The 26,714-nt window shown below is 42.1% G+C and overlaps 1 protein-coding gene across 1 annotated transcript in view; it reads right to left on the reverse strand.

Annotated features, from left to right (window-relative positions):
- Positions 1-26,483, reverse strand: part of Jmy (junction mediating and regulatory protein, p53 cofactor) — a 72,615-nt gene extending 46,132 nt beyond the window's left edge. Inside the window, exons 1-2 of the mRNA XM_028760179.1 lie at positions 25,305-26,483; positions 2,737-2,910 (exon numbers count right to left, since the gene is read on the reverse strand). Coding sequence (XP_028616012.1) covers positions 2,737-2,910; positions 25,305-26,297 — 1,167 coding nt within the window. The 5' untranslated portion in view covers positions 26,298-26,483. The remainder of the gene's footprint in view (positions 1-2,736; positions 2,911-25,304) is intronic.
- Between the last annotated feature and the right edge of the window lie 231 nt (positions 26,484-26,714).

A 26,714-nucleotide genomic window follows, 5' to 3' on the forward strand; every position in this document is an offset into this window, starting at 1 on the left:
CTCTATGGCCTCTGCATCAAGTCCTGCCTCCAGGCTCCGGTCCTGTTTGAGTTCCTGTCCTGACATCAGTGATAGACTATGATGAGGAATTGTAAGCTGAAAAAGTCTCTCCTTTCCAAGTTGCTTTTGGTCATGGTACTTTATCACAGCAATAGTAACTCTAAGACAATGATCTTCAGAAGAAATAAAATATATCATATGCACAAGATACTGTGGGGCCGTGAAGGGATGGCTTGGTTTCTGGTGTGGCACAGGCCTCGAACCTCGAACCCCTACCCCAATGGGGCAACTGGCAGGTGTTTGGCCACACCCTCAGACCCCAAGCTCCTGACACCCATTGACCTGTGCCTTAAAGTCACACAGGGCAAGGCAGCCCCTCCCAAAGAGGTATCACCTAACACAGGTAGAGGGCGTGACTACAGGCTTCAGCCTCAAGAGATTTCCATATTAATGAGATACCTAAAGGCCAGAGGGCGTAGCTAATTATGTATTCCTTTCCCAGACCCTCCCCGCTCCTCCCTCACTATTTAAGTCAGGTCCCCCGACTTAAGAGGGGTGTGCACATCCAGATTCAACTATCGTCCGCTATGGAAATAAAGCCGGTTTGGAATCATGGACTTCCTCGTGTCATTGGGGCCTGCCAACATAAAAGGTTTCTCTGCGGTTTCAGCTGGGGGTGGGGCATCTTCAAGCAAGCCGTCTTTCAGCTAAGTGAGTAACCAGAGAATCCTTTCCTGCAGGGCGCAGCCAGAGCTCCCCTCATCCCTCCTTTCTCTCAGCGCAGGCCGGTCACATGCCTGGAAACCCCAGAACCCCAGAAGAGCAGCCAATCCGTCCCGGCCGCCTCCTGGCCTGGGGATCCCCACCCTAGAGCCCTGGGCTTCCCATGGAACCTCAGACTGAGTGAGGGACTCGCCACGGCCGGCCGGGGAGCAGCACCCACCTGGTACCCTGTGCAGAACCTACTCAGTGGAACTTTCTGCAGTCGCTTCTGCTGCCCAGAGTCGCGGTCCCAGCTGACTGGGGCAGCAGACCTGCGGGAATCACAACCACCCAACAAGATTCAAGAACCCATGTATGCGTGACCACGTACTGAGCTAATCATTCCCTGCAAGATACTATGTAATAAGCAATTGATTTTAGTTGTGCTTATTATAACAAATACTTTATAATTCCTTTTTTAAATGTGTATATTTTCTAACTTAATGGTAATTAGTAATAATATAATTTTACAACATTCTTTGGAATTGCACTAACTTAAACTGATGACTATTACTAGCTACGAGTAAAGATATAAATGATCCCAGTGAGTTATTTGTGTAATACTACTTACCATAGTCACCTGACACACTATGAACTCAGTAACTGGATGTAGTAAATTACTAGGAAATAGGTCTGTATGTAATAAGCATTCTTTTTTTTTTGGTTTGGTTTTTCGAGACAGGGTTTCTCTGTGTAGCCCTGGCTGTCCTGGAACTCACTCTGTAGACCAGGCTAGCCTCGAACTCTCGAACTCAGAAATCCGCCTGCCTCTGCCTCCCAAGTGCTGGGATTAAAGGCGTGCGCCACCACCGCCCGGCTGTAATAAGCATTCTTTTTTTTTTTTTTTAATTTTTTTATTGGATGTTTTATTTACATTTCATATGTTGTCCCCTTACCCCATCCCCCACCCACCCAGGAACCCCCAATCCCCTCACACCTCCTCCTTCTTCTTTGTGGATGTAACCTCTATCTACCCCCCCACTCCCACCTCCCCACCCTCAAAACTCCCACCCCCTGGGGCGTCCAGCCTTCATGAGGTCAAGGATCTCATCTTCCACCTGTGCCCAGCAGGGCCCTTCACTCTTATATATTCAGCTAAGGCCCTGGATCCCTCCATAAGTGCATTCTTAAGAAGCACAAAAGAATAAAACAGTAGGGGTTGATGGTGAAAGAGGTAAGAGCTTAGAACAAATATAGTAAAACATCATTTTTACCTTAAAGACAGTTAATAATGTAAATAAATGTTTCTCCTCACACTGCTTCCCAAGAAAAATGGAGTAACTAGTGACAGGAGCTCACTCACAGTCTACAGATTTTCTCAAGTGGATATTCAATAGTCACTGTGTTAATTAATAGACTCTTAAGTAGTCGATCGTGAATTGCAAAGGTGCAGCATGGCCACAGTCCAGAACTGGTGGGACGAGCCTGTCATCTAGTTCTCTTCTGCCCTTCAGTTTACAGTCTCAAAATGTCTACAGTTGATTTCTAGAAGTTAAATAAATTCTAATATCCAGTCTAAGGTTTCTGATACCTTGTTTTTTTTTGTTTTTGTTTTTTTTTTTTTCGAGACAGGGTTTCTCTGTATAGCCCTGGCTGTCCTGGAACTCACTCTGTAGACCAGGCTGGCCTCGAACTCAGAAATCCGCCTGCCTCTGCCTCACAAGTGCTGGGATTATAGGGTGCTCCACCACCGCCCGGCTCTGATACCCTTTTAATGCAAGTGCCAAATTTAATTTTAAATAACTGACAATTCAGTATTTTTGAAAAGTTTACGATTATGGCATTTATGTGTCCCAACAAGGACTTTGGAGAGGAAAAGCCAAGAATCTGTTTGCATTATTTAAAAAACTTCTTTTGTAATTAAAATGTGTGACTAGCAAGTCTTAAGAACTATTGAAAAGAATGCCTACAGTCTAGACTTAAAAACAAAAACAAAACAAAAACCAACAGCAACAAAAAAAAACAAAAAGATACCTTGATCTGCTGTCTCCGCAGCATAGCAAGCTCTCGCATGTCTCGGAATGGCTGAAGTAGATACTGGTAGAGTTCAGTTGTAGCCTCTGCAAGGCTGCTGTAGGCTTCGTCCTCCATCTGATACAAGTCCAAAAGCTCCACCATGCTTTCTATAGTCTTGTGCTTGTCCAAGAGCTGTGAACAAGAAAGTTTCAATACTAAGAAAACTAAATACAGTAACTGATAATACTATACCTGCTTTTGAGCGAGCCAGAATCACGAAGGAAGTAAACACAGCTTGTACGTCATCACTCATGTCTATGCTTCAAGTGTCTCACATTATAAGACCACAACCTGATTCATTAGAGAGAAAGGAATACTGCCTGCCTGCCTTTAAGCTGTCATCTAGTCCATGTCCTCAATCACACAATGAAACAAAGCCAAAAACACTCCGTCACTGTGCTGGTTGGCTGTCGGCAAACCTAACACACATCTGGAAGAAGGAATCTCAACTGAGGACTGTCTGCCATTGGGATAGCCTACGGGCTTTTCATGGGGTATTTTCTTGATTACTAACTGATGCAGAAGAGTCCTGCCCACTGGGGGTGGTGACATCCCTAGACAGATGGGCCTGGGTTATATAAGGAAGCTGAGTGGAAGCTATAGAGAAGTTTAGTGACATCCTCATCTATATAGTGAATGGGAAAGCAACCTCAGCTATATAAGATTCCATCTCAAAAACTACCGCCACCAGCATGTGACAGAAACAGACAGACAGACAGACAGACAGACACACACACACACACACACACACACACACACACACACAAGCCTACTACCTCCCAAGCTTATCAAGACATCTTAGGATATTTAAAAAAAAAAAAGATTTTTGGTTTTTCGAGACAGGGTTTCTCTGTATAGCCCTGGCTGTCCTGGAACTCACTCTGTAGACCAGGCTGGCCTCGAACTCAGAAATCCGCCTGCCTCTGCCTCCCAAGTGCTAGGATTAAAGGCATGCGCCACCACCAACCGGAAAAAAAAAAATCTTAAAAACTGAACAGAACTAGTATACTGAGTATGGAGTTTTTTGGTTTTGGTTTTTGTTTGTTTGTTTGTTTGTTTTACCACAACGAAATTATAATAACTAGAAATTTCTCAAAAAAGCTGTAAGAGACAGAAGACATGACTCAGCACGTTTGTACTTCCAAAGGACCCAGGTCTGATTCACAGCACCCACATGGTGATTCAACAACTGTAACTCCAGTGACAGGGGTGTCTACACCTCTTCTGGCCTCCAGGGCCTCTCCAGGCATGCACACATGGTACACAGTCATACATTCAGGAAAACACCCACACATATAAGAAACAAGTAACTTTTTTAAAATCTGAAAAGAACATAGAGATATATCAAAAGAATCACAAGAAATGCAAAAAAAAATTTTTAAACTGATTATTTTATTTATTGTATGCATGAGAATGGTTCAAACTCTACATGCTAAATTGAAACATTTTTATAGGCTGTATTTCTCATTATATATGAAAAATATACTATATACTTTTCACTATTAAACAAGCTGAAAATTAATCGTCTTCTCAGACCCATCAGAGAACTGATGGGTCATGAGACAGGCTGCTATCCTGACAGGCAGGTATAACTTTCTGAAGAGAGAAATCAAGAGCAGAAGGAGCCCGTGTGAGGAGAACTGGAGTTTTATGTCCAAGCACACACATCCCCAGCTGCTCCAGAGGCAAGCAGGGTCATTGCTTAGGCCTAAAATTTCAAGGCCAGCCTGGGTACCTGTTCTCTCAGAAACAACAAAAACTAAGTAAATATGGAAAAAGAAAGGAGGAGAAGAGGAAGGAGGAAGAGGCAAGGAGGGCTGAAGAGCAGGCAAGCTCACTTTCTGGGAACCAAGAACAGGATGAGAAAACCTAAACTGAGTTGGTGAAATGTGGCCATCTCACTGTAGACAAATTTGAGAGTCACAGTGCTAGACACTCTGGACTGGGAATATGGTGGGATACTTGTCTTGACATATCCCAGGCCTCAGCCGGGTTCATACCTAATACCACAGAGGAAGAACGAGGCCCTATCCTAACTTTTGTGTTTTACTTTCTGGATGAGAATGATTCTTGCCTAAATTAGGGTTTTACTTCTGTGAACAGACACCATGACCAAGGCAACTCTTATAAGGACAGCATTTAATTGGGGCTGGCTTTCAGGTTCAGAGGTTCAGTCCAATACATCATGGTAGGAGCATGGCAGTGTCCAGGCAGGCATGGTACAGGAGGAGCTGAGAGTTCTGGAGGCCCCTAGGAGACTGGCTCTCAACATGGTTAGGAGGGTCTTATTGCTACACCCCTAACCCCACAGTGACACACTTTCATCAACAAGGCCAAATCTCCTAATAGTGCCACTCCCTGGGCCAAGCATATTCAAACCACTATAGTTCTCATATTAGAAATCCCCCAAAAAATCCCTTCTGATTCTAGAAGAGTAAATTCTGGATAGAATTCTGTGACATTCTGTTCTTAACAAGGCCTTTCTTCAAGATAACCATTTTACCAGAGCCTAAACTACTAGAGTATACCAGAACCTTACTTATCTACAAGAAGAGACATAGATCCAACTCATAGCCTCCCTTGCCTTTGTCACAGGATGAGGGGATAAGGTTAAACACTGAGAAGCATTTGTCAAACAACAAACCAAAGGCCCAGCCTATATGACTGACACCTCAGTGTCACACAGAACACTTCCCCTGTACTTCCTCTCCATCTAGTACTTTGCCATCATACTAATAGAGTCTCCTATGACAACAAAGAATCTACTGACTAAAGGATACACCTCAACAAAGTCTCTAGGAAAATTCAAAGACAACATGAAGACTATCAAAACAAAATTTTAACCCTTTTACCTAGAATAACAGTCTTAATTCCTAAGTCCAGTGGTTCTCAACCTTCCTAATGCTGTGACCCTTTAATACAGTTCCTCATGTTGTGGTGACCACCAACCATAAAATTATTTTAGTTGCTATTTCATAACTGTTATTTTGCTACTATTATAAATGGTAATATAGATGGGCAGTGGTGGCACACGCCTTTAATCCCAGCACTTGGGAGGCAGAGGCTTGAAGTCTCCTGGATAAATACATTAATCAAACTCACAGAAAATTTAAAATTGCAATGTGATCACCCTGTAGAAGAGGTTCATCACTTACAAACAAACTTGCAGATTCATGCATCAGGAAGGCCATAAGGGATTCTATGCACAAAGGGAAGCAAGCTGTTCCTTTCAAATATCCTAGGTTTCAAAGAATCATTAAGGAATTATTTCCACACACAAGAGATCTTAGCTTTGGTGTAATGTCACACCCACAATTCTAGCACTTGGAAGGCAGATGTACTAAGATGTACCTACCTACCCGGTCAAACAACAAAACAAAACAACAACAACAAAACACAAACAAACAAAAACCTCTAAAAAAACGATCTTAACCTGTGTGTGAACATATACAAAGAAGATTGAGTGGGATTACATCAAAAGGACACAGTTGGCAAGCATCGTTAAGACACCAGAAGGCGCCTGGCGGTGGGTGGCGCGAACCTGTAATCCCAGCACTTGGGAGGCAGAGACAGGCGGATTTCTGAGTTCGAGGCCAGCCTGCTCTACAGAGTGAGTTCCAGGACAGCCAGGGCTATACAGAGAAACCCTGTCTTAAAAACAAACAAACAAACAGACACTGGAAGGCTTAGCATACAATTAGCAAACTGGAAAGAAGCTAGGGGAGCACAGTAAGAGATCCTAGAAGTACTAGCAGGCCATGATGGCCCCGAGTTACACGAGTAGCAAGAGACAGATGAGCTCACAGGCTCCTTGTATCTGTCAATGAAGTTGCTGCTGACTGTCAAAACTTTTTAGGTATCAATTTTAGATATAAACTTGGAGCTGAAGAGACAGCTAAGCAGTTAAAAGCTCTGGCTCCCTCTTCCAAAGAAGGAAGGTTCAATACCCACCACCCTGTGGCAGCTCAGAACCATCTGTAACCAGTTCCAAAGACCTGGTGTCCTCTCTGGTCTCCAAGGGCATCAGGCACAAAAGTAGTACACAAACATGCAGGAAAAACATAACATTTTAAAAAAGCAATAGAATTTAGTGATTAGACTAGACTTTCATGTTTTAGCATTAAGGACAACTACTAGATTTCTGACTACTCAGTTTCTGATGTGTACTAAGACTAAAGACAGGAACAAAGAACTATTTTTAGCCAGGTGGTAGTGGTACACACCTTTTAATCCCAGCACTCACTAGGCAGAGGAAGGCAGATGTCTGTAATTGAAGCCAGCCTGATTTACAGTGAATTCCAGAGAAACCCTGTATCAAGCAAAAAGAAGGAGGGAGGAAGAGGAGAAGGAGGAGGAAGAAGAGGAGGAGGAGAATTAAAGATGACTACTAGGTTTCTGACTACTAGATTTCTCAAGTGTGCTGAACCTGGAACAAATGGCAATGCTTTAAGAGTAGATCATAGACAAAGGCAATGCTTCAAAACAGTAGGATAAGTGTTGAGGTTTGGTCTGTTGCTAAATTCTGTACCCTAAGGGAAGGTCTAGGCCTATGAGTAAATTCTCACATTTACTGCAAACCTTGTTCCTTGATTTAAAACTTTGGTTAAATAAAACAGGCTACAACCAATTACTAGAGGTATTAGAGGTAGGCAGATTTTGAGTTACCTGGGTAGGGGTGGAGAGAAAGAAAGGAGAGACCAGGTAGAGAAGGAGGAAGAATGAGAAGAGAGGAAGAAGAAGCCACCATGAGAGGAGATGGACCATGAGCATGTGGCCAGGAGAAATAGCAAGTATCTGGGGCACACTGCTAGGGAGGTAGCCAGGCCAGCAGTTAGAATAGTAGATTAGGGGTTCCTCCCCGCCCCAGTAATTGTCAAAGCCAAGAAAAATTAACCATAGTATGAGTCTCATTTATTTATAAGCTAGTGGGGGATAAGCTTAAATTGGTTATACTACAGATAAATCTTGTAGGGGTTACAAATATTCAAGGTAGTCCTCACACCCTCAAAAAGACTAGTTAAAACAATCTAACGAGCTCTTATGGAAGCTGCTGACAGTAAAGGCAGTGAATGTTTTAGAGCAGTAGTTCTCAACTCTAACAGGGCAGCTCTTTAATAAAGTTCCTCGTGTTGTAGTAACCCCGAGCATACATTTATTTCATTGGGAGAGCACTGAGCCAGGCTGACTCCATGACAGGCATGCTGCAGGGGCATGTGTTCAACTGTGTCCACAGTATCCTTATTTGTGATGGTCAGAAGCTGGAAACCACCCAGACGTCCCACAGCAGAAGAATGGATACAGAAAATGTGGTTCAGTTACACAATGAATCCTACTCAGCTATTAAGAACTAGGACATCATGAGTTTTTGCAGGCAAATGGATGGAACTAGAAAATATCCTGAGTAAGGTTAACTCAGACCCAAAAAGACATGCATGGTATAGATATCAGCCAAAAAAGTACAGAATGCCCAGGATACAATCAAGAAGGTTAGTTAACAAGCCAAAGGGCCCAAGTAAGGATGCCTAAATCCCACTTGGGAGGGAGAAGAAAGCAATCATTGGGGGTGGGGGGTTGGGGGGTGGAAGAATGGAAGGTCCTGGGTGGGAGAGGGGACAGAGAGGGGAAAAAGGGGAACATGATCAGGTATTGGGGGAGGGAACAGGACGGAAGCCCTGAGGGCCAGCACAAAGAATGGAAACAGGCAACCCTGGTAGGTAGGAGGTTGGGGGGGAGAGGGGCTCTAGAAGGTACCAGAGACCTAGGAACTGAGAGACTCTCAGAACTCAAAGGGAGGGTCCTTAGATGAAATGCCCAACAGTGGGGAAAGAAAACTTGTAGAGTCCACCTCTAGTAGAAAAAGACAGAGTATCAAGTAAAATGGGGTTGCCATCCCAGAGTTTAAAACTCTGACCCAGAATTGTTCTTGTCTAAAAGATTTTCAGGGACAAAAATGGAGAAGAGACTGAGGAAAAGGAAGTTCAGTGACAGGCCTGAATTGAGATCCAGCTCAAGGGGAGGCTCCAAGGCCTGACACTATTACTGATGATATGGTGTGCTTACAGACAGGAGCCTGACATGACTGCCCTCCAAGAAGCCCAACAAGCAGCTCAAAGAGTCAGATGTAGATAATTACACCTAACCAGTGGACAGAAGCGCAGGGACCCCTGTGGTTGAATTAGGGAAAGGCTGGAAGAAACTGAGGAGGAGGGTGACCCCATAGGAAGTTCAGCAGTCTCAACTAACCTGGACTTCCAAGATATCTCAGATACTGAGCCACCAACCAGGCAACATACACCAGCTGATATGAGGCCCCCAACACATATATAGCAGAGGACTGCCAGGTCTGGACTCAGTGAGAAAAGACGCACCTAACCCTCAATAATAATAATAATAATAACAACAACAACAACCACCAGGCAGTGGTGGCGCATGCCTTTCATCCCATTGTTTAATCATGTAATAAACAATGAATTCAGACCTGTGAAACTTACCATAAACATGGAACACTGAAATTATGTGGTAACTGTCATTTCATCAGAAAGAAAAAACTATTTTTACCAGCCCCGCCCCCCCAAATTCTAGGTAGCATTCAATGGTAATGAAGAAGGGAAAAACAGAGTTCAGCTGGGTCAGTAGGTTATTAATAAAATCAAAAAGGAGAAAAAACAAGACAGGGTTTTCTGTTTTGGTCTGCATTTGCTTTAAATGATATCATGGGAAAACTTTTAATCCTGGCTCAAAAATCCAGAAACTATCTTGCAATGTCCCACACCAAAAAAATTTTATAAAAAATCACTAATAAATTTTAGCTCAATAGTATAAAACAGGAAACATAACTTGGGTGCTGACCTGGAGGTATGTAGCTCAGTGGTAAAAGTGTTTGCCTAGCACCTATGATGCCCAGCAAAGCCAAAGGGGAAAAGAACAAAAAAGGGGGGTGGCGGGGGGCTGGTGGACGACTGGAGAAATAAAGAATGACAGAGTGAAATGCAGCCAATCTCCTGCTCAATGGCTATGACTAAGAGTACTGGCTATTCTTGCAGAGCTTCAGTTCCCAGCACCACATGGTCACTCACAACCAACGTCTCTAACTCCAGTTCCAGGAGACTAGGGACACCCTCTTCTGACCTCTACAAGCACTAGGCACCTAAGTTGTGCACAGACTTATACATGCTATCAAAACACCTGCACAAAAGTATACAGTTTGACTACGAGCACCACAAAAATAACTAAAGAATAATGGAATGGGGCTGGCTATGGTGGTACACTCCCTTAATCCGAGCACTTGGGAGGCAGCAGGCAGATCTGAGTTCAGCACCAGCAACCTGGTCTACCTAGTGAGTTCCAGGACAGCCAGGGCTGCTAGAGACCCTGTCTGTTTAAAAACCAAAAGATGAGAATGGAATCTCAGAACAAAATATTTGTAAGAGGCATGACCATTTTTAAAAATGTTTTACTGAGAAGTTCAGAAGGTTGCTTTGAAAATATGAATGTTGAAAAGGATGCAGGTAGTTGGCATGACAAGGGCCCACAATTCCTGATCCCTTCTTCCCCTTGTGAAGTCCAACTCTCACCAGTGGGATGAGACAGTCATCATGCCTAGATCAGTGGTAAAGGATGGGAAGCCATCACAGGCAAGTCAGTTAGCTCAGTGCTCACTATTCCAGCTTGGGCTGGATATCACTGGATATGTTTCTTTGATTTTGCTGGCTTTGCTCTGTGCTCCTTCCTGCAACACAGACATAAAGGGCCTGGGGCAGTGTAAACTGGCATATTCCTACAGAAAACAATTTAAATGCATATTCCCTTGGTCCAGCAATGGTAAGGTAAAAACAATGTACCTCACAGATACACTTTACTTACAAATGTTTCAACAGATAGACAAAAAAGATGAGTACTTGTTTAGCATTCAAAAGTCCCCAGCACCACATAAAGTAGGTATAGCTGTACATGCTAGGAACCTTTAACACTCAGGAGGTAGGAGACCAGTTCAAGGTCATCTTACATATGGAGTTTGAGGTCAACCTAAGCTATGAGACCTTGTCTTAAAACTGTTTTAATCTAAAAATCAAAACAAATCTACTCAATGGAGTATTATAAAGCTATTACAAGAACTATAGCTTGTAATGGGAACTATGGAGTCGGGTAGATACAGTTCTAAGATCTTGGTAACTACTTGAAAGAAGAGACTCCTATGAAGTTGCCTCCAAGAGATGAACAGACAGAAGAATGGGAGATGGAAAATGAGGATGGGTGTTTTATTCATATTTTATTAAAAATCTGCCATCAAACAAATATGTGGGAGGGTAGGGGACAGAGGTGGCTTCTTGTTAAGCCAAGGTTCTACTATGTAGCCCAGACTAATCTTGACCTCAACTCCTCCTGTTTCAATTTCTCAGGTTCCAGAATTACAAGTATAAACTACTACATCCACTATATAGATTTTTGACAAGGTTTTGTAGACATTCTTTCTCCACTTCCCAAAGGAATTATAACTTACAAAAAAAAGCAGGAAAAGGGGGGAGGGGTGACTAAATCACCTCTGCATCACAATATACAAAACTATGTACACTTCTCACATGGAATAAGGCATGATAGTCTAAAAGTGATACATGCCTCTCTTCTTATGTCCTGACTTTTCCAGTGTGGAAGGATTTGTCTTTATTTAGCAACCTATATAATATTAAGGTAATAAAAGAAGTATCTCCTTCTGTGGAAATGATCAGTTAGTTTCTTTCATCATTGAGCTCACCTCAGATCCCAGCAAAGAGTTCTAACTTGAGGCAAAAGTGCCCCCTCCTTCAATGTGGCCTAGCACCCCAAAGCATATTGTAGGCTACACAGATCAAAAACAATGGAAACAGTTAGGATGGATCAGACTGCAGGGGGGAGGTCTAAATTTTTAATCATAAGCTTTTCATTTATATCTTTTAAAGGCAATAAATCCTTGCAAGAAAAAGTACATACATGAACCTTATCTTTAATTCTACTTGAAAATGAAACATTTTGTTTACAATGATTAAATGCCAACTTTCACAAACAGCAGAACAATTAAATGGAAAAAAAAAAAAAGAATGGCAGTAACATCTCTAAATAACAAAGCTCTCCCTAGTCATTCACAGGGAAGTCACTCACGTGGTGTACAACAATTTAAGGTTACAAAACCTCAGATACTAAATCAGCTTGAGTTAGAGTTAGGCTTTCAAGAACACTAAAGGCAGTACAGTACAAACAGCTATAGATACTAATTTCTGCCAAAATAAAAACATCAGGTGACTATATGCTTATTAATTTATAATAACCTTCACAGATATGTGCAAAAACTAGGGTAGAAGTGTTTTCAAATACTAAAATACTTATTCAGTATTTCCAACATGCATTTTACTCTCCAACAGGAGGTACTCAACTATGCAGCAACTGAACTTAATACTCTTGGAGAGTGTCTTGCAGGGCATCTCACCTAACAATACTAATTTATTAATCTGTCTTTGCTATAAAGTTTCATGTTTTCCAACACTAGATTGCTTTAAAAGCAATAACTTTTAATTTCAATTATACTTCTATTTTAATCTAAGAAATCTGAAAATAATGTTAAAATAAATGAAATGTACTTAAGATTACAATTTACTCAACAGACTTTAAGTTGTCTCCTGTAATCCATGATAATAGAATTCATAAGGACTGGCACAGGGGTGTGTCATCATCTATCTAGCATGGGGAAGGGTGGCCAAAGGAAAAGGGGGAGAGAAACAATCACTACTCTGAAGAAATTCAGAGAATAAATAAACTGTGCTTTGGACATTAACCTGTTATAAACTGTGAAATGTATAGGATACCATAAATAATACAGGAATAGAAAAAAATTCTGACAGATTATTTAGGATTGAAGCTGTTAGAGAAAAACAGCACATTTAAAATGTAAGACGTCTCTAAATGAGGATGGCGTATGCTTAACAAATCTGAGGGCGGTCCCTGAGACACTAAGAATGCAGATGTACTGACATCCCTGCAAATATCTGCCAAGGGCTCAAGACCAATCAGTACAGCATAAGCAGTGACAGAAAAGGGACATGGAGAAGCAGGGGCGTGGAGAGTAAAGTTCTGTATTATTTCTGCTTCAAGATCTGACACAGAGATTGCTGGAGAGAGAGAGAGAGCACTGTTAATTCTCCCAGAGGATTCCCAGCACCAGCCACAGTTCAAAACTATCTATGTCTATAACTCCAGTCCTAGGGAACTGAACACTCTCTTCAGGCCTCCAAAGGCATTGCACACATGTGGAGTCCAGACATACATGCAGGCTGAAAACCTATACACATAATAAATACAAAGGGTTTTTGTTTTTAAAAAAACTCTGAGCCGGGCAGTGGTGGTGCACGCCTTTAATCCCAGCACTTGGGAGGCAGAGGCAGGCGGATTTCTGAGTTCGAGGCCAGCCTGGTCTACAGAGTGAGTTCCAGGACAGCCAGGGCTACACAGAGAAACCCTGTCTCAAAAATCCAAAAAACAAAAAAAAACAAAAAACAAAAAAACAAAACAAACAAACAAACAAAAAAAACCTCTGACAAAACCCTTCTGCAATTTTAGGGAACTATTTTGCAAACATGAAGTAAAGATTTACTAAGCATTACATTTAACTACCTAAGCCTAATAAGTAAAACAAATGGGGTGTGTGTGTGTGTGTGTGTGTGTGTGTGTGTGTGTGTGTGTGCGCGCATACACTCAAGCACGCACATGTATTACTGAGGATCAAATATTAGAGCCTTGTTTATACAACCCAGGCAAACACTCCATTACTTGTATTTCCAATTCTTCTTTTTCCTTGTAGCATGCAGCTCAGGCTCACCTTGAACTAAGTATGCAAACATGACCCTGAGAACTTCTGATCCTTCTGGCTTTACCTCCCAAATTGCTAGGCTTCTGAACCCAGGGCTTTCTGTGTGGAAGATAGGTATTCTGCCAAATGAGACACCTAGCTTCTTTTTCCACTATTTTAGACAGTGTCTCACTATAGCTCTGACTAACCTGGTACTTGGTATGTAGACGGATCCTCCTGCCTCTCCCTCAAGAGGATAAACAGGGAACCATCATGTCTGTTCCCTGACTCCCACACATACATACACACACACACACACTTAAGTGTTCTGCCATACAGTCTCTAAGTTACTTGAACTCCTACAGCTCAGGCAGGGGTTGAACTTGGCCACTCTATTTCAGCCTACTAAGCAGGTGGGATTCCAGGCTGGATCAGACCCTACTACATGTCCTTTTCATTTGCTTCCACCTCAGTGTAATGCTAGTAAGCATGGATTCTTAATTACCTTAAGTCGAAAACAAAAACCTGCTGAACAAAAAATGCCTCCTCCAGCTGGAGAGATGGCTCAGTGGTTAAGAGCACCTCCACTCTTCCAGAGGGTTCTGAATTCCCAGCAATCACATGGTGGCTCATAACCATCTGTAATGAGGTCTAATGCCCTCTTCTAGTGTGTCTGAAGACAGTGACAGTGTACTCACATACATAAAATAAATCTTAAAGGAAAAAGAAAAAAATCCCTCCTCAAACACAAGGACACACTTTTCTTTAGTTTCTTAACAAGTAACAAATTACTTTTTCAGCTGAGCTCACAGACCTAGTGAACAGAACAGTGGATGGGTTACTAAAAGGAGGAGTAGGAAAGGGTAAGGCCAGGGAGAAACTGTTAAATAGGTACAAAGTCATAAAAGAATTAGGGGTTCTGCCAGGCGGTGGTGGTGCACACCTTTAATCCCAGCACTTGGGAGGCAGAGGCAGGTGGATTTCTGAGTTCGAGGCCAGCCTGGTCTACAGAGTGAGTTCCAGAACAGCCAGGGCTATACAGAGAAACCCTATCTTGAAAAAACAAAACAAAAAAAAACAAAAACAAAAAAAAAACAAACAAAAAAAAGAACTAGGGGTTCTATTACATAGGTCATTATAGTTACTACTGTTCATATAGTCCAAAATAACAAAGATTTAAAAGAACTAAATGTGTGTGATGATAACCTGGTTAAATCAATATATAATATAAGTGTACTAAGCTATTATTGCCCAAACATAATTATTGTGAAAAAAGTTTTCAAGGGTCCCTAAAAACTATAGCAAAAGCAAAAACTGCCACTTTTCTTCAGGAATGGGTGCTAAATCATGCACCTACACATGAGATACACTTTGTCACTATGACAGCAAGCTAGCACAGACAGTAACAACCCTACAGTCTCAGTGTGTCCCATGTGTAGTCTGCCACAGTCCTGGGCCAACATGCCCTAAGCCTTCCTACTCATCACTGACTCACACACAACTTCTAATACTGCAAGACCCATTCATCAATACCGCCTCAGAGGGACGCAGGCTTTCACAGTGCCTCTTCTGTTTAGAGACACAAATGTTCATTGTCTTACAAGTGCTTACAGCATTCCATGCAGTAATATGTTATGCAGGCATGTAACTTAGAATCAACAGACCACAGCATGTAGCTTAGGTATACAGTGCCATAATACCTACATTTATATAAGGATATTATATAAAACTGATATATACCACATAAATCTTCCACTCTTTCCCAAGTAGGAATAAATCCTTTCAAAGAAATTGACATATAAAACATTTCTTCTTAAGAATAAAATCCTGGTTGAAATTAATTTCAAAGAAATTAATTTATAAAATATCTCTTCATAAGAATAAACCCTGGCATGCTGGTAAAATGGCTCAGTCGGTAAAATGCTTCCTGAGTTCAGATACCTAACACCTATATAAAAAGCCAGATTAAAAAGCTTGTGCACAGTGGCATGCACCTATGATCCCAAAGCTGGGGAGGCAAAGACAAATTCCTGAAGCTCAAAGGGTAACCACAGCTTAACAGACCTAGTGAACAGAGCAGTGGATGAGTTACTAAGTCAAAAGTAAGGTGGAGAGCAACTGAGGAAGACACCCAACTCTGACCTCTGACCTCTCCACAAGCATGCACACACATACACACATGACGAAAACTAACTAAGTAATAAAACTGGGCTGTGCATGGTGGAGCAGGTCTACACTATCAGAACTAAAGAGAGCCAAGAGGACCAGATGTTCAAGGTCACCACTGGCTACAATGTCAAGCTACCTCCTGGCTACATGTGATCCTGCATCTAAACAAAGTAAAACTCAACTCTTTTGAAAAGTATATGGATAAAGTAAAGGTAGAAGGAAGTCAATTACAGACTATAGAGACTACACAGATAATATTTTGTGTCTGTATAGATGTGGCACCTGTCAAGAATAAATCTGATTGCCTAAAGACAGGAAATAGGAGGTGGGACATCCAGGAGGCACTAGGGATTCTAGGAGAGTTCTAGGCAGGAGACCCACCTGGGAAGATGGGATGAGAACAGAAGCATAGTACCTGAGCACAGGTAACCATCCACATGGCAGAATGTAGATCAGAATCAATAGGTTATTTTAAGTTATGATCTAGTTAGAGAAGAGCTTAGCTATATGGCCAAGGTATCTGTAAATATATTTTGAGTCTGAGTCTTATTTCTGGGAGATAGAGAAAGAAAGACCTATCTTTTACAACAGGCAGTTCTCAACTATCAGATATGCCATACTCTAAAGGCACACAAGAATTCTCCCACAAAGATAATATTTTCAGTGGCAGTTGAACTCTTGACTCAAAAATCCATGACCACTCAAGAGTAAGGTAAAGATATGGAAGTCTAATTTAAAAAAAAAATCATAACATTTTGAAAGAGCAAGTATTAAAATACTGATCAAAACAACCAGCACTTAAAAAGTAGAAAGGAGGAAAAATTAGAAATAATGAACAGCTGAGTATAATGCACTGATTCTTCCTAATGCTGCAACCCACAGTTCCTCATGTAGTGGTGACCTCCAACCATAAAATTATTTTTATTGGTACTTCATAACTGTAAATTTAATGCTGTTGTGAATCATGATGTAAATATTCTATATCCAACTACCAAAAAGGGTTGCAACCCAGAGTGTGATAGTTCACATATGCTTGGCCAGGGAGTAGCACTATTAGGAAGTGTGATCTTGTTGGAGGAGGTGTGTCTTTGTGGGTGTGGGCTTTAAGACTCTTGTCCTAGCTACCTGAACAACAGTATTTTCCTAACAGCCTTTAGATGAAGGTGCAGAACTCTCAGCTCCTCCTGCACCATGCCTGCCTGGACACTGCCATTCTCCCACCTTGATGATAATGGACTGAAGTTTTAAGCCTGTAAGCCAGCCCCAATTAAATGTTGTCCTTATAAGAGTTGCCTTGGTCATGGTGTCTGTTCACAGAAGTAAAACCCTAACTAAAACAAAGAGTATAATGTTTAGTAAAGTTTAAGGGACTACACTGGGTTTTTGTTATTGTTTTTCTTCCCCCTTTCTTTTTTCTCCCTACCACATCCCAAGACAGAGTTTCTCCGTGTAGCTCTGGCTGTCCTGGAACTCATTCTGTACACCTGCTAATCAGCTACCTCTTCAGCACCATGCTTCCCACCATAACAATAATAGACTAAGCCTCTGAAACTGTAAGCCAGCCACCCCAACTAACCACTTTCCTTTATAAAAGTTGCTTTGGTCATGGTGTCTCTTCATAGCAATAGAACATTAACTAAGACAGCCAGCCTGGGGAATACAATGAGACTGTCTCAAAAACTCAAAGAAAGGGACACCAAAAGTTTAGAAGCAGGGTGCAGAACTCAGGTTTGGGTGGGGAGAATCAAAATTATAACCAACTGTACCAAAAGGACCACAATATCCTGTAAAGTCAACCAAAACAATTAGATTCATTTGTAGCAGCAATGTGTCTTGGGAGTCCTGGAGGAGTTTCTGATGATGCACAAAGCCAAGATCAACCTGCTATTCTTATTTTGACATTATATCAGTTTGGGAATGTTTTACCTTTGTGGGACCAGCTTCCATCATCACAAACACAGCTGTAATTGTCAACCTGGTTTTTAGTAGAAATAGGTTTGGATTTCAGAGGAATCCAGCAGTCAGCTAGCATACAACACCGCAGGAGAAAGAGGACAAAGAATGATCGTAATGGTAGTTTTTATTTACTCTGAGTTTCTTCTACACACTTAGGCAGATGGCCCGTGTATCTATCTCACTAATAACCTTCTGAAGTAGGCTCAATTTTACATCTCTTCAGAAATGAAGAACCAGAGGCAGAGAAACTCAGTAACTTCTAAAAAGTTTAGTCCAAGAAAAAGTTGTCAATGGCTCCCAGACTAGCATGTGACCCATACTCAGCCAGGTTGTTCTCTTGAGTTTATGGTGAGTTAAAATATAAAATTCTATGAAAAAATAGTAAGCTGAATGGGGCAACTAGAAAATGGTACAGTCAAACAAGATTTAAAAAGAACAAAAGCATACTTTTAGACTCCTTTCAATTCCAATCTATAAATTCTAAGCACACTGAACTGTTCCTTTATCTAATCTATGTCAGGCAATTTTCACCAAGATAAATAAAATATCCTTAATAAAAGCAGCTTCAAGATTCCACAAAGCTTAACACAGAAGAAAAACAGCTCAAGAAAAACAGTCAAATCTAAGGAACTCCAGGGAGCCCGAATTTAACAAACTGTTTACAAAGCAGCATCAATATGAACATAATTTCCTTTAATAATGATTTATTATTCCCTTGAAACTACAAGGTTCAATACTGCTTAGGAAATTATACATCTTCTCTTTTAAACCTTCACTAACCCCTACTTACTGTTACCTTTTTATTTAGTTCCCTAATATCAAAAATGCACTTAATATAAACAATATGAAGGAGGGTTTCTAAACTAAAAACAAAGTGAGAAGTTAACATTTTTCTCCCTACTTTCAGACCCACCAAGAAACACTAGTAAAGAAAATGTTTTAAGTGCAATTATGAAGGGGAAAGTAAAGATTAAATTAAAAGCTATGACTCAGTTGTTTTAAAGGAGATTAAAAGTAGAAGGAGAAGACAAGTAGATTTTAGGCAGCAGCATAGACTATGCCATATTCCCTACTTCCACTTTGAAGGCTAATGAGTAGTATTAAAATTTTAAAGTGAAATATGTCCACATCTAAACCAACTTACTCCTGGCCAGAACAATATAAAACAGAACTTGAGAATATCTAGCCATGCGTGGTGGAGGGAGCCTTTAGTCCCATCATCTCCTCACCCACAGGAGAATGAGGCCAGCCTGGACTACATAGTTCCAAGCCAGCCAGGGCTATATATTCCTGACTCAAAAGGATAGAACAGAAAGAAAAATCACACACTGTGTGTTCCTCCTGTAGCTTTAGATTGAGAAACACAGACAGACACAGAGAGACAGATGGAGAAAGGGCAGGAGGGGAGGGTAAGGGAGGGGAGGAAGAGAGGGGAGGGGAGGGGAGGGGAGGAGAGGGGAGAGGAGAGAATGTGTGTCTTGTCTGAGGCAGGATCTGGCCTAAAGTCCACAGAATCTCCCTCTTGCTTCATTGTCCCAAACTCTAGAATTACAGGTATAAACCACCATGACTCACTATAAAGTACTTTCTATAAGTAAATCTTATTTATACATTAAAAAAAAAAAAAAGCCAGGCATAGTAATGAACATCTTCAGCACTTGAGAGGCAGAGGCAAGAGAATCTGTGACTCTGATGCCAGCCTGGTCTACACATAGAACTCCAACACAGCCAGAACTAGATGATTGCAGTATATGTGTAAATCAAGGTTTTCCAAGAAACATTAAGTAGTATGATGGTTAATCCTGACTGTATATTTGATAGAATTTAGAATCATCACATAAACAAACCCCTGGCCTTTGTAAGGGAGCTTCTATATTAGGTAAGTGGAATAGGAAGACCTACCCTAAATATGGGTGGTACCATTTCATGGGCTGAGATCCTGGACTATATAAAGAGTGAGCTGAGTACCAGCACTCACCTTTCTGCTTACTAACTGCAGAGGAGCAATGTTTCCAGCTTTTTCATGTTGCCATGGCTTCACCACCATGATTAACAGCAACCTTACACTGTAAACCAAAATAAACCCTTCCGTCCAGCCAGCACATGAGTGAGAATCCCAGTATCTAAATTTGTTTGACCCTGTGCTGTTTCCAAAAGTTGGTACTGTATGTCACAAAATGCTACAAAAGTAAAAAGAACTTTACCATCTATACCAAAAATGACCAGTAACTATTTATAGTCTGTTGTGGTATGCATATGACCTGACACTTAAAAGCTCATGTACTGGAGCTTTGTCAGACAGTGGCACTATTTAGGAGTGATCTGAGCACAATGGGTTAATCTATTGATGAGTTCATAGTCAAAGCTGTTAAAGGTGATGCCTATCACAGCATTAGGTGGACTGAGAACCACAATGATTTAGATCAAGAAATCCAGAAGAGTGATATACCCTACCCCTATAATCACAGCATAGGAAAATAGAGCAGGAGCATCAGGAATTCAAGGCCAGGTTGGACTACCTGAGACCCTTTTCTAATGATTTTATTTTTATAAAGAAAAGAAAAAAGGAAGCAAGCAAGAAAAAGAAACCAAACAAGTAGCAAGTTATGGCGGAAAAATCACAAGGTTGGCAGGACAAGCCTAGGTCTGCAACTGAATTTGTCACTCCTTCACAGTTTAACTCGACCAAAGCTATGCTCACTTTAAGCCTTAACTTTGGCTTCAATAATATGGGGGTAGACATTCACTTAGACTGGAGATTTAACTCAATGGTAGAGTACTGTCTAGCATTCAAGCTGGATTCCACCAGGAATATTCAGAGCTCGATACCTAACTGGTGCTAATAAGCACAAGTTATAATCCTCAAAGGATGAAATGAAAAACTACAACATCCTGAATACATGAAAGAAGAAAAAAGCCATTCTTATTAGAAGCTATTTTTGTAAATGCTAAGTAGTTACAAATTTCATACAGTTCGAATTTGTGAGACATCTTTTGGTTATGTCTCTGCCTCTCATCTGAGAGACTTATAGCTAAGCATGCTATCAGATATAATGAGTCCTAATCAAAATCCAGACTGTTCTGACTCCAAACCCTACTAAATTGTACACTGTGCCTCTTTTGACAGCACTTTCTGCTCTCAATGGTTTTAACTTGAAAGATGTTAGAACTCAGAATATACACACAAACATACATACATACATATGTATACACACATATATATATATATTTCCAAAGTAAACAAATTTTAGATCTTAAGCAAGGCTCTATCATAATTGAGGCTTATGAGCTGAAACACCACAATCAATTATTTGAAGAATAGCTGTGATTATACAAGAAACAATTATTTGCAAAATCTAGGTCAAAGTTAAGCTTTAAACTACCTATACACACAGTAACACAACCCTTAGCTTGGACCAACAGCAAAGATCTACTGTTCAAAGAGGCCTTGCTGTCACTTGCATTCATATAAAAATTGCCTTCCTGCTGTATAACAGAAGACAATACAATAAATCCATTGAAGCCGGGTGGTGGTGGCGCACGCCTGTAATCCCAGCACTTGGGAGGCAGAGGCAGGTGGATTTCTGAGTTCGAGGCCAGCCTGGTCTACAGAGTAAGTTCCAGGACAGCCAGGGCTATACAGAGAAACCCTGTCTCGAAAAAAACAAAATAAATAAATAAATAAATAAATAAATCCATTGAAAAGTCCAAGACAAAGCTACAAAGAACAAATATTACATTTTATTTAGACAGGCTTTAAGTAGTATATAATCTTAGAATATGCCATCTAAAAATAATTTATTAGTATTGTATTCTTGTATAACTCATAAATCCTCATGAACTATAATCTCCAGTCATCTGTCCCAAGGTGTTCTTCATAAACAAAACCTTTCAGTAAGAACAGACAGAAGCTTCTTAAGCTCCATCATACCAATTTTTGAACCTAGGGTTTCACACACTGTAGCAACTGCTCTACCACTGACCTACCTCCCCAGCTCTTAATTTTTAATTTTTGATAGGATTTCACTTAAGTTCACCAGAGCAGGTCTTAAACCTGTGATTGCCCCACCTATGCCTCCTGAGTGGCTGAGACTACAGATCTGGTAACCCATATTAGACCTTAAGGGTATTCCAAATGTTAAACTCCAATTCAAGCCTTACAGACTTCCATAGGAGAATAGACAATTTACAACAGCAGTTTTTGTTCTAGATGTTGTTGATTTTTGGTTTTAAGACATGTCTCCTGTATTCCAGGTTGGCTTCAACTTGCTACACAGTGACTAACCTTGAACTTCTGATCCTCCTCCCGCACCTCCCACTCCCAAGTGCTGTAACTACAGGGGGATTACATAGTGGTGGAGACTGAAACCAGGGCTTCAGATGCCCGCAAACACTCATAAACCAATCTTCCAGGCCCTTTGCTGTGTGGCAGTGTAACAAGACAAGAGTTGGGACATCCACATTATCCCAGCCAGGAGGCTAAAGGAAGAGGATCATAAATCTGAGGACAGTCTGGACTACATAAGGAAATTGTCTCAAAAATCTAAAAACAATTTAAAGAGAATTTTAATCTAGCTTTTAAAAGCATCTTCCTTGAAGAATATACATTTATCAATTTATAAAAACTGTCTTTACCTACAACTTTACATTACAAGGGCATGCCTTAGCCACTAATGTTGACTGCTCTGAACTAGTGGTGACTAAGAGGGCAGGATTCAACCCTGTCAAGGCCTTGATATGTTACAATGTTGATCTACACTTTTTTTTAAGTGGGAGGGCTAGAACTGTAGCTCAGTGTAGAGGATTTGCCTGCTATGTAGATCTTTTGTTTGACTATCCTAACGAGATAAAACCTCCCTTAAGCAATTCACTGATCTTAAATAAAAACAAATATGGAATTTATAGCTAGGAAAAAGTCATACTATGAGGGTAGGTAACAGATTCGAGGAAATTGAAGAAGAAAAAATATAAACAAGAACTACATTTTTAAAGTATCATTATCTATTAAATCTGTGATTTGCCAGACGTCTAATATAAATAATTTTATCCAATTCCACAAGCTATATTGATATCGACTGAAACACTAAACCAAGTAGAAAAAATAAGCTCAACAGAACTAATACAAGTGACATATAATTACTATAAAATAGATTTTATCCTAAATAAAAGTAACTTTAGTGCATGTCTATCATTTCAGTGCTAAAGAGGCTGATGTGAGATGTTGTACTCAAGGGGAACCTGGGCTGTTCAAGGCTTGCAGAGTCCTGTTTCACCAACCAATGTTACTGCCAAGGGCTGGGGTATTGTAGCTCACTGGCAGATCACTTAGCATACTGCAAACCACTCCACAAACCCCAACACAAACCACTAATACAGAGAGGAATGTGAGCAGGAGGAAAACATATTAACAACCTACATAAAGTTACTTAGAAAAGTCTTGATACACTTCCATCATTATATCCATGGAATACATCACTAATGAATCCCCACACTGAACTTAATCTTGCAGTATAACTCACGGTATTACAAACTTGTTTGTTATCAGAGAGCTATTCTCAAAATACCATTCAAGTCAACTTCATAAAGAACTGAAAGATTATGTCATATTGTTAATGAATTTATAATAAACATTTGTTTCCTAAGACAAAAGACACTTTAAAAATTGTTTTGTTTTGGTTTTTTTCCTCTACTATAGAGAATAAAATAGTCAGGTGTGGTGGCTTGTACCTGTAATTCTAGCATTCAAGAGGCTGAAGCAGTAGAATCAAGAGTTTGGGGCCAACTTGGGCTGCCTATTAGTTTCCTAGGCACTCTGGCTACAAAATGAGACCTTAATTTAATTTTTAAATTTTTATTAAAAAGAAAAAACCTTAAAGAGCAAAAACATCTAGTTAATACAATTTTAACTAAGAAAGGTAAAGTCTCCAGGAAGTGAGCTAGTAAAAGGGGAAATGAAAACAGAGCCCTTGAACTCTAGGAAGCATTTATGGGTGATGTTTACCGTACAGTAAACCAAAGGGAAGAAGTGAAGAATCTGAAGAGTCTTCCCTTCAAGACGGTTTGTCACTAGGTGGTTCTGACTGTCCTGGAACTCCCTATTCAGACCAGGCTGGCCTTGAACTTACAAAGATCCACAGGCCCCAAGTGCTGGGATTAAAGGCATATGAGCTGGAGTGAAGAGTCTTGAGTCAGAAAGTTGTAAATGTACTAGTAGTATATGGTGTAAGAGAAATAATCTAGCAAAGACAAACACCTTAGTTTCTGCAACATTCTATGATGGAACTAAGAACATTCCAGGTTCTAAGCCTCACACCAGTTAAATATACATACAAAGGACACCAAGTCAGGAATAAAAACGCCATGAAAACGAGATTTTCTCCATCCCAAGTCCAAACATGAAATATAGTGACATTAAAACAGTAAATTGCTTTTAAAAACTACATACTGTTCATTAGAAGTCACCTTATTAAATTACACTATTTTTTGTTTGTTTGTTTGTTTGTTTTTGAGACAGAATTTCTCTGTGTAGCCCTAGCTGTCCTGGAACTTACCTCTGTAGACCAGGCTGGCCTCGAACTCAGAAATCTGCCTGCCTCTGCCTCCCAAGTGCTGGGATTAAAGGTGTGCACCACCACTGCCTGGCTAAATTACACTTTTTAGTAAGTTTCTATAGAAGCTGGTAAGGAGGTATGAGTTTATAAACACTGCAAAGCTCCATATGTATAACCTTTATTTCCTGTTATTTAAAGAATCAAAAAAACTATGTTAAAGTTTTCATTCTATATATAATAGCATAAAGCATTCCTGCCCTTGACCTTCCTTCTCCCTAAAACAGGAGTGAAATTTGAGCCATCTGTAAAGACTTCATAGTCTAAAATTTTATTTATGTCAATTCTCATTTGAGCAAGTCAACACACTTCTTAAAAAATGAATTTAGGGCTGGGGTGTAGTTCAGTGGTACACTTTCAGCACTGCAAAATGCTGAAAAGTAAAATTTCATAGCTGCCTATGTTGCCAGAGCACACAAGGCAAACAAAAGCAGATCAACTTTGTTCCATTAGACAACTATTTTCAGTACATAAACATGACACTCTGAAAGAAGAGTTAATGTCGATGGGCAGTGGTGGCGCACGCCTTTGATCCCAGCACTTGGGAGGCAGAGGTAGGGGGGTTTCTGAATTCGAGGCCAGCCTGGTCTACAAAGTGAATTCCAGGACAGCCAGGGCTACACAGAGAAACCCTGTCTCAAAAAAACAAAACAAAATTAAAGTTAGTGTCTGGGCAAGTAACTTTAGGGAAAGAGTACCATTCCTTTAGTTTAGGTTTATTGAATACCTGTTTTTCTAAATGCTTTCATCTCTACCTGTATGTTTTAGTAAACTGGATACTTTCTGGAGAGGAAAAAAACCCGAAAGACTCCCAAAAGATATCGCTGAGATAAGTAAAGAAAGCTGATCAGGGAGCCCTTCCTGTTCTTCCTTTTCCCGCGGACAGAAGACACTTCGTGGACCCCAAACCCAGGCTCCAGCCCTTGGCAGAGAAACATCAAAACCAGGACCGATGCTCGCTCGGACTAGGCACTCACCTCCTGGATGCGCCTCCTGGCCCGCTGAAGCACTTCTTCGTAGCCCTTCTGCCGCAGCTCGCTGAGGCTTTCGTAATACTCCTCCGGATCATCCGTCTCGGTGAAAAGCACCTGAGAAAGTATCTTCCAGCCACACGTGTCCAGGCCGTGGCCCAGGTAGACCTGGAGTTGGTAACATAGAGCATCGATCTCCTGCTCGGTCATCTCGGGGGCGCCCCCAAACAGCACCGTCCACATGCCGGACGGCTCTTCGGGGAACACCGGCAGACACGGCTCCAGCTGTGAGTTTACAGAGCACAGCTGCTGATGCACAGCCCGCAGATCCTGGAAGGAGAAGAGCCCGGCCCAGCTGCATTCTTCAGCCGGAGACTCCTGCTCCGCGGCAGACGGCGGCTGCTCCGAGTCGGGGAGCGGCTGTGGCGCCTCGTCCTCCCTCACCATTTCCAAGACCTCGATCTCCTCGGAGACCGCCCCGGAGGCACTCACCACCCGCACCGACGACACGGGGGGCGCCGGCGGGGCTGGCGTGGTACCGGCGGTCGCATCTCGGGATTCGGCGCCTCTGCGGAGCGGGCTGGCCTTGGCCCGCGCGGGGCTACGGAGAGGACTCTCGGGTCCTTTGCCGGCGAGACCCCGAACAGGATCCCCTCTCAGGCTGCGCGCGCTGCGCGGAGAGCCGCCCTCGGCCCAGGCCTGGCTCTTCCGTGGCCCGGGACTCCGGAGCGCTGTAGCAGAGGCAGCGGCCTCGGGCCGACCCCTGGCCGCCGGGCTGCCAGGCCCACGGCTCCCATCAGACGCGGGCGTCCCCGCCTGTTCCCGGGAACCGCTCCTCTGTCTCTGGGCCGTCCGGTTATGACAGGTTATAGCAAACTTGCCTTCGATTTCGTTCCAGGCCACAATGAACACAAACTTGTGCTTCTCCCGCTCGTCGAATACGTGGGGCCGCACCGCCACCCAGTCGGACTCGAGTGTCTCCTCCAGCGCGAACGACATGGTAGCTCCGGTGCCCGGCCGAGTCTCCGCGGTGGCCGCGCCCCCAGCTCACCCTTGCCGGGCGCCTTCAGCCATCTTAGCGCGCCGGCCTCTCACCCACCGGCTTCTTTGTGGTGCGACTCTCGGAAGAGACAATACACGGCCCGGAGCAGGTAGTTCACATGGTCACGTGCGGCCGGATCTGTTTACAAGCCGCTCGCTGCCGCAGCGCGAGGCCCTGGGCCGCCGGACCGGCCTGCGCGAGGCCGCGGGGCTGCGTGCTGAGGCGCTGAAGCGCGCGTCCGCCGCTCTCCGGGCCCGGCCTCCTCGCCCCTCCGCTCCCGCCGACCGCGCAGAGCCAGCCGGAACCAGTATGCAGACTCCTAAACCTCGAGTCTCAGCATCGCCACAATGTTGCCATTCGGCTGTGACGTCGGC

Source organism: Grammomys surdaster, unplaced genomic scaffold (genome assembly GCF_004785775.1).
Source record: "Grammomys surdaster isolate TR1022 unplaced genomic scaffold, NIH_TR_1.0 126391, whole genome shotgun sequence".
Lineage (NCBI taxonomy): Eukaryota > Metazoa > Chordata > Mammalia > Rodentia > Muridae > Grammomys > Grammomys surdaster.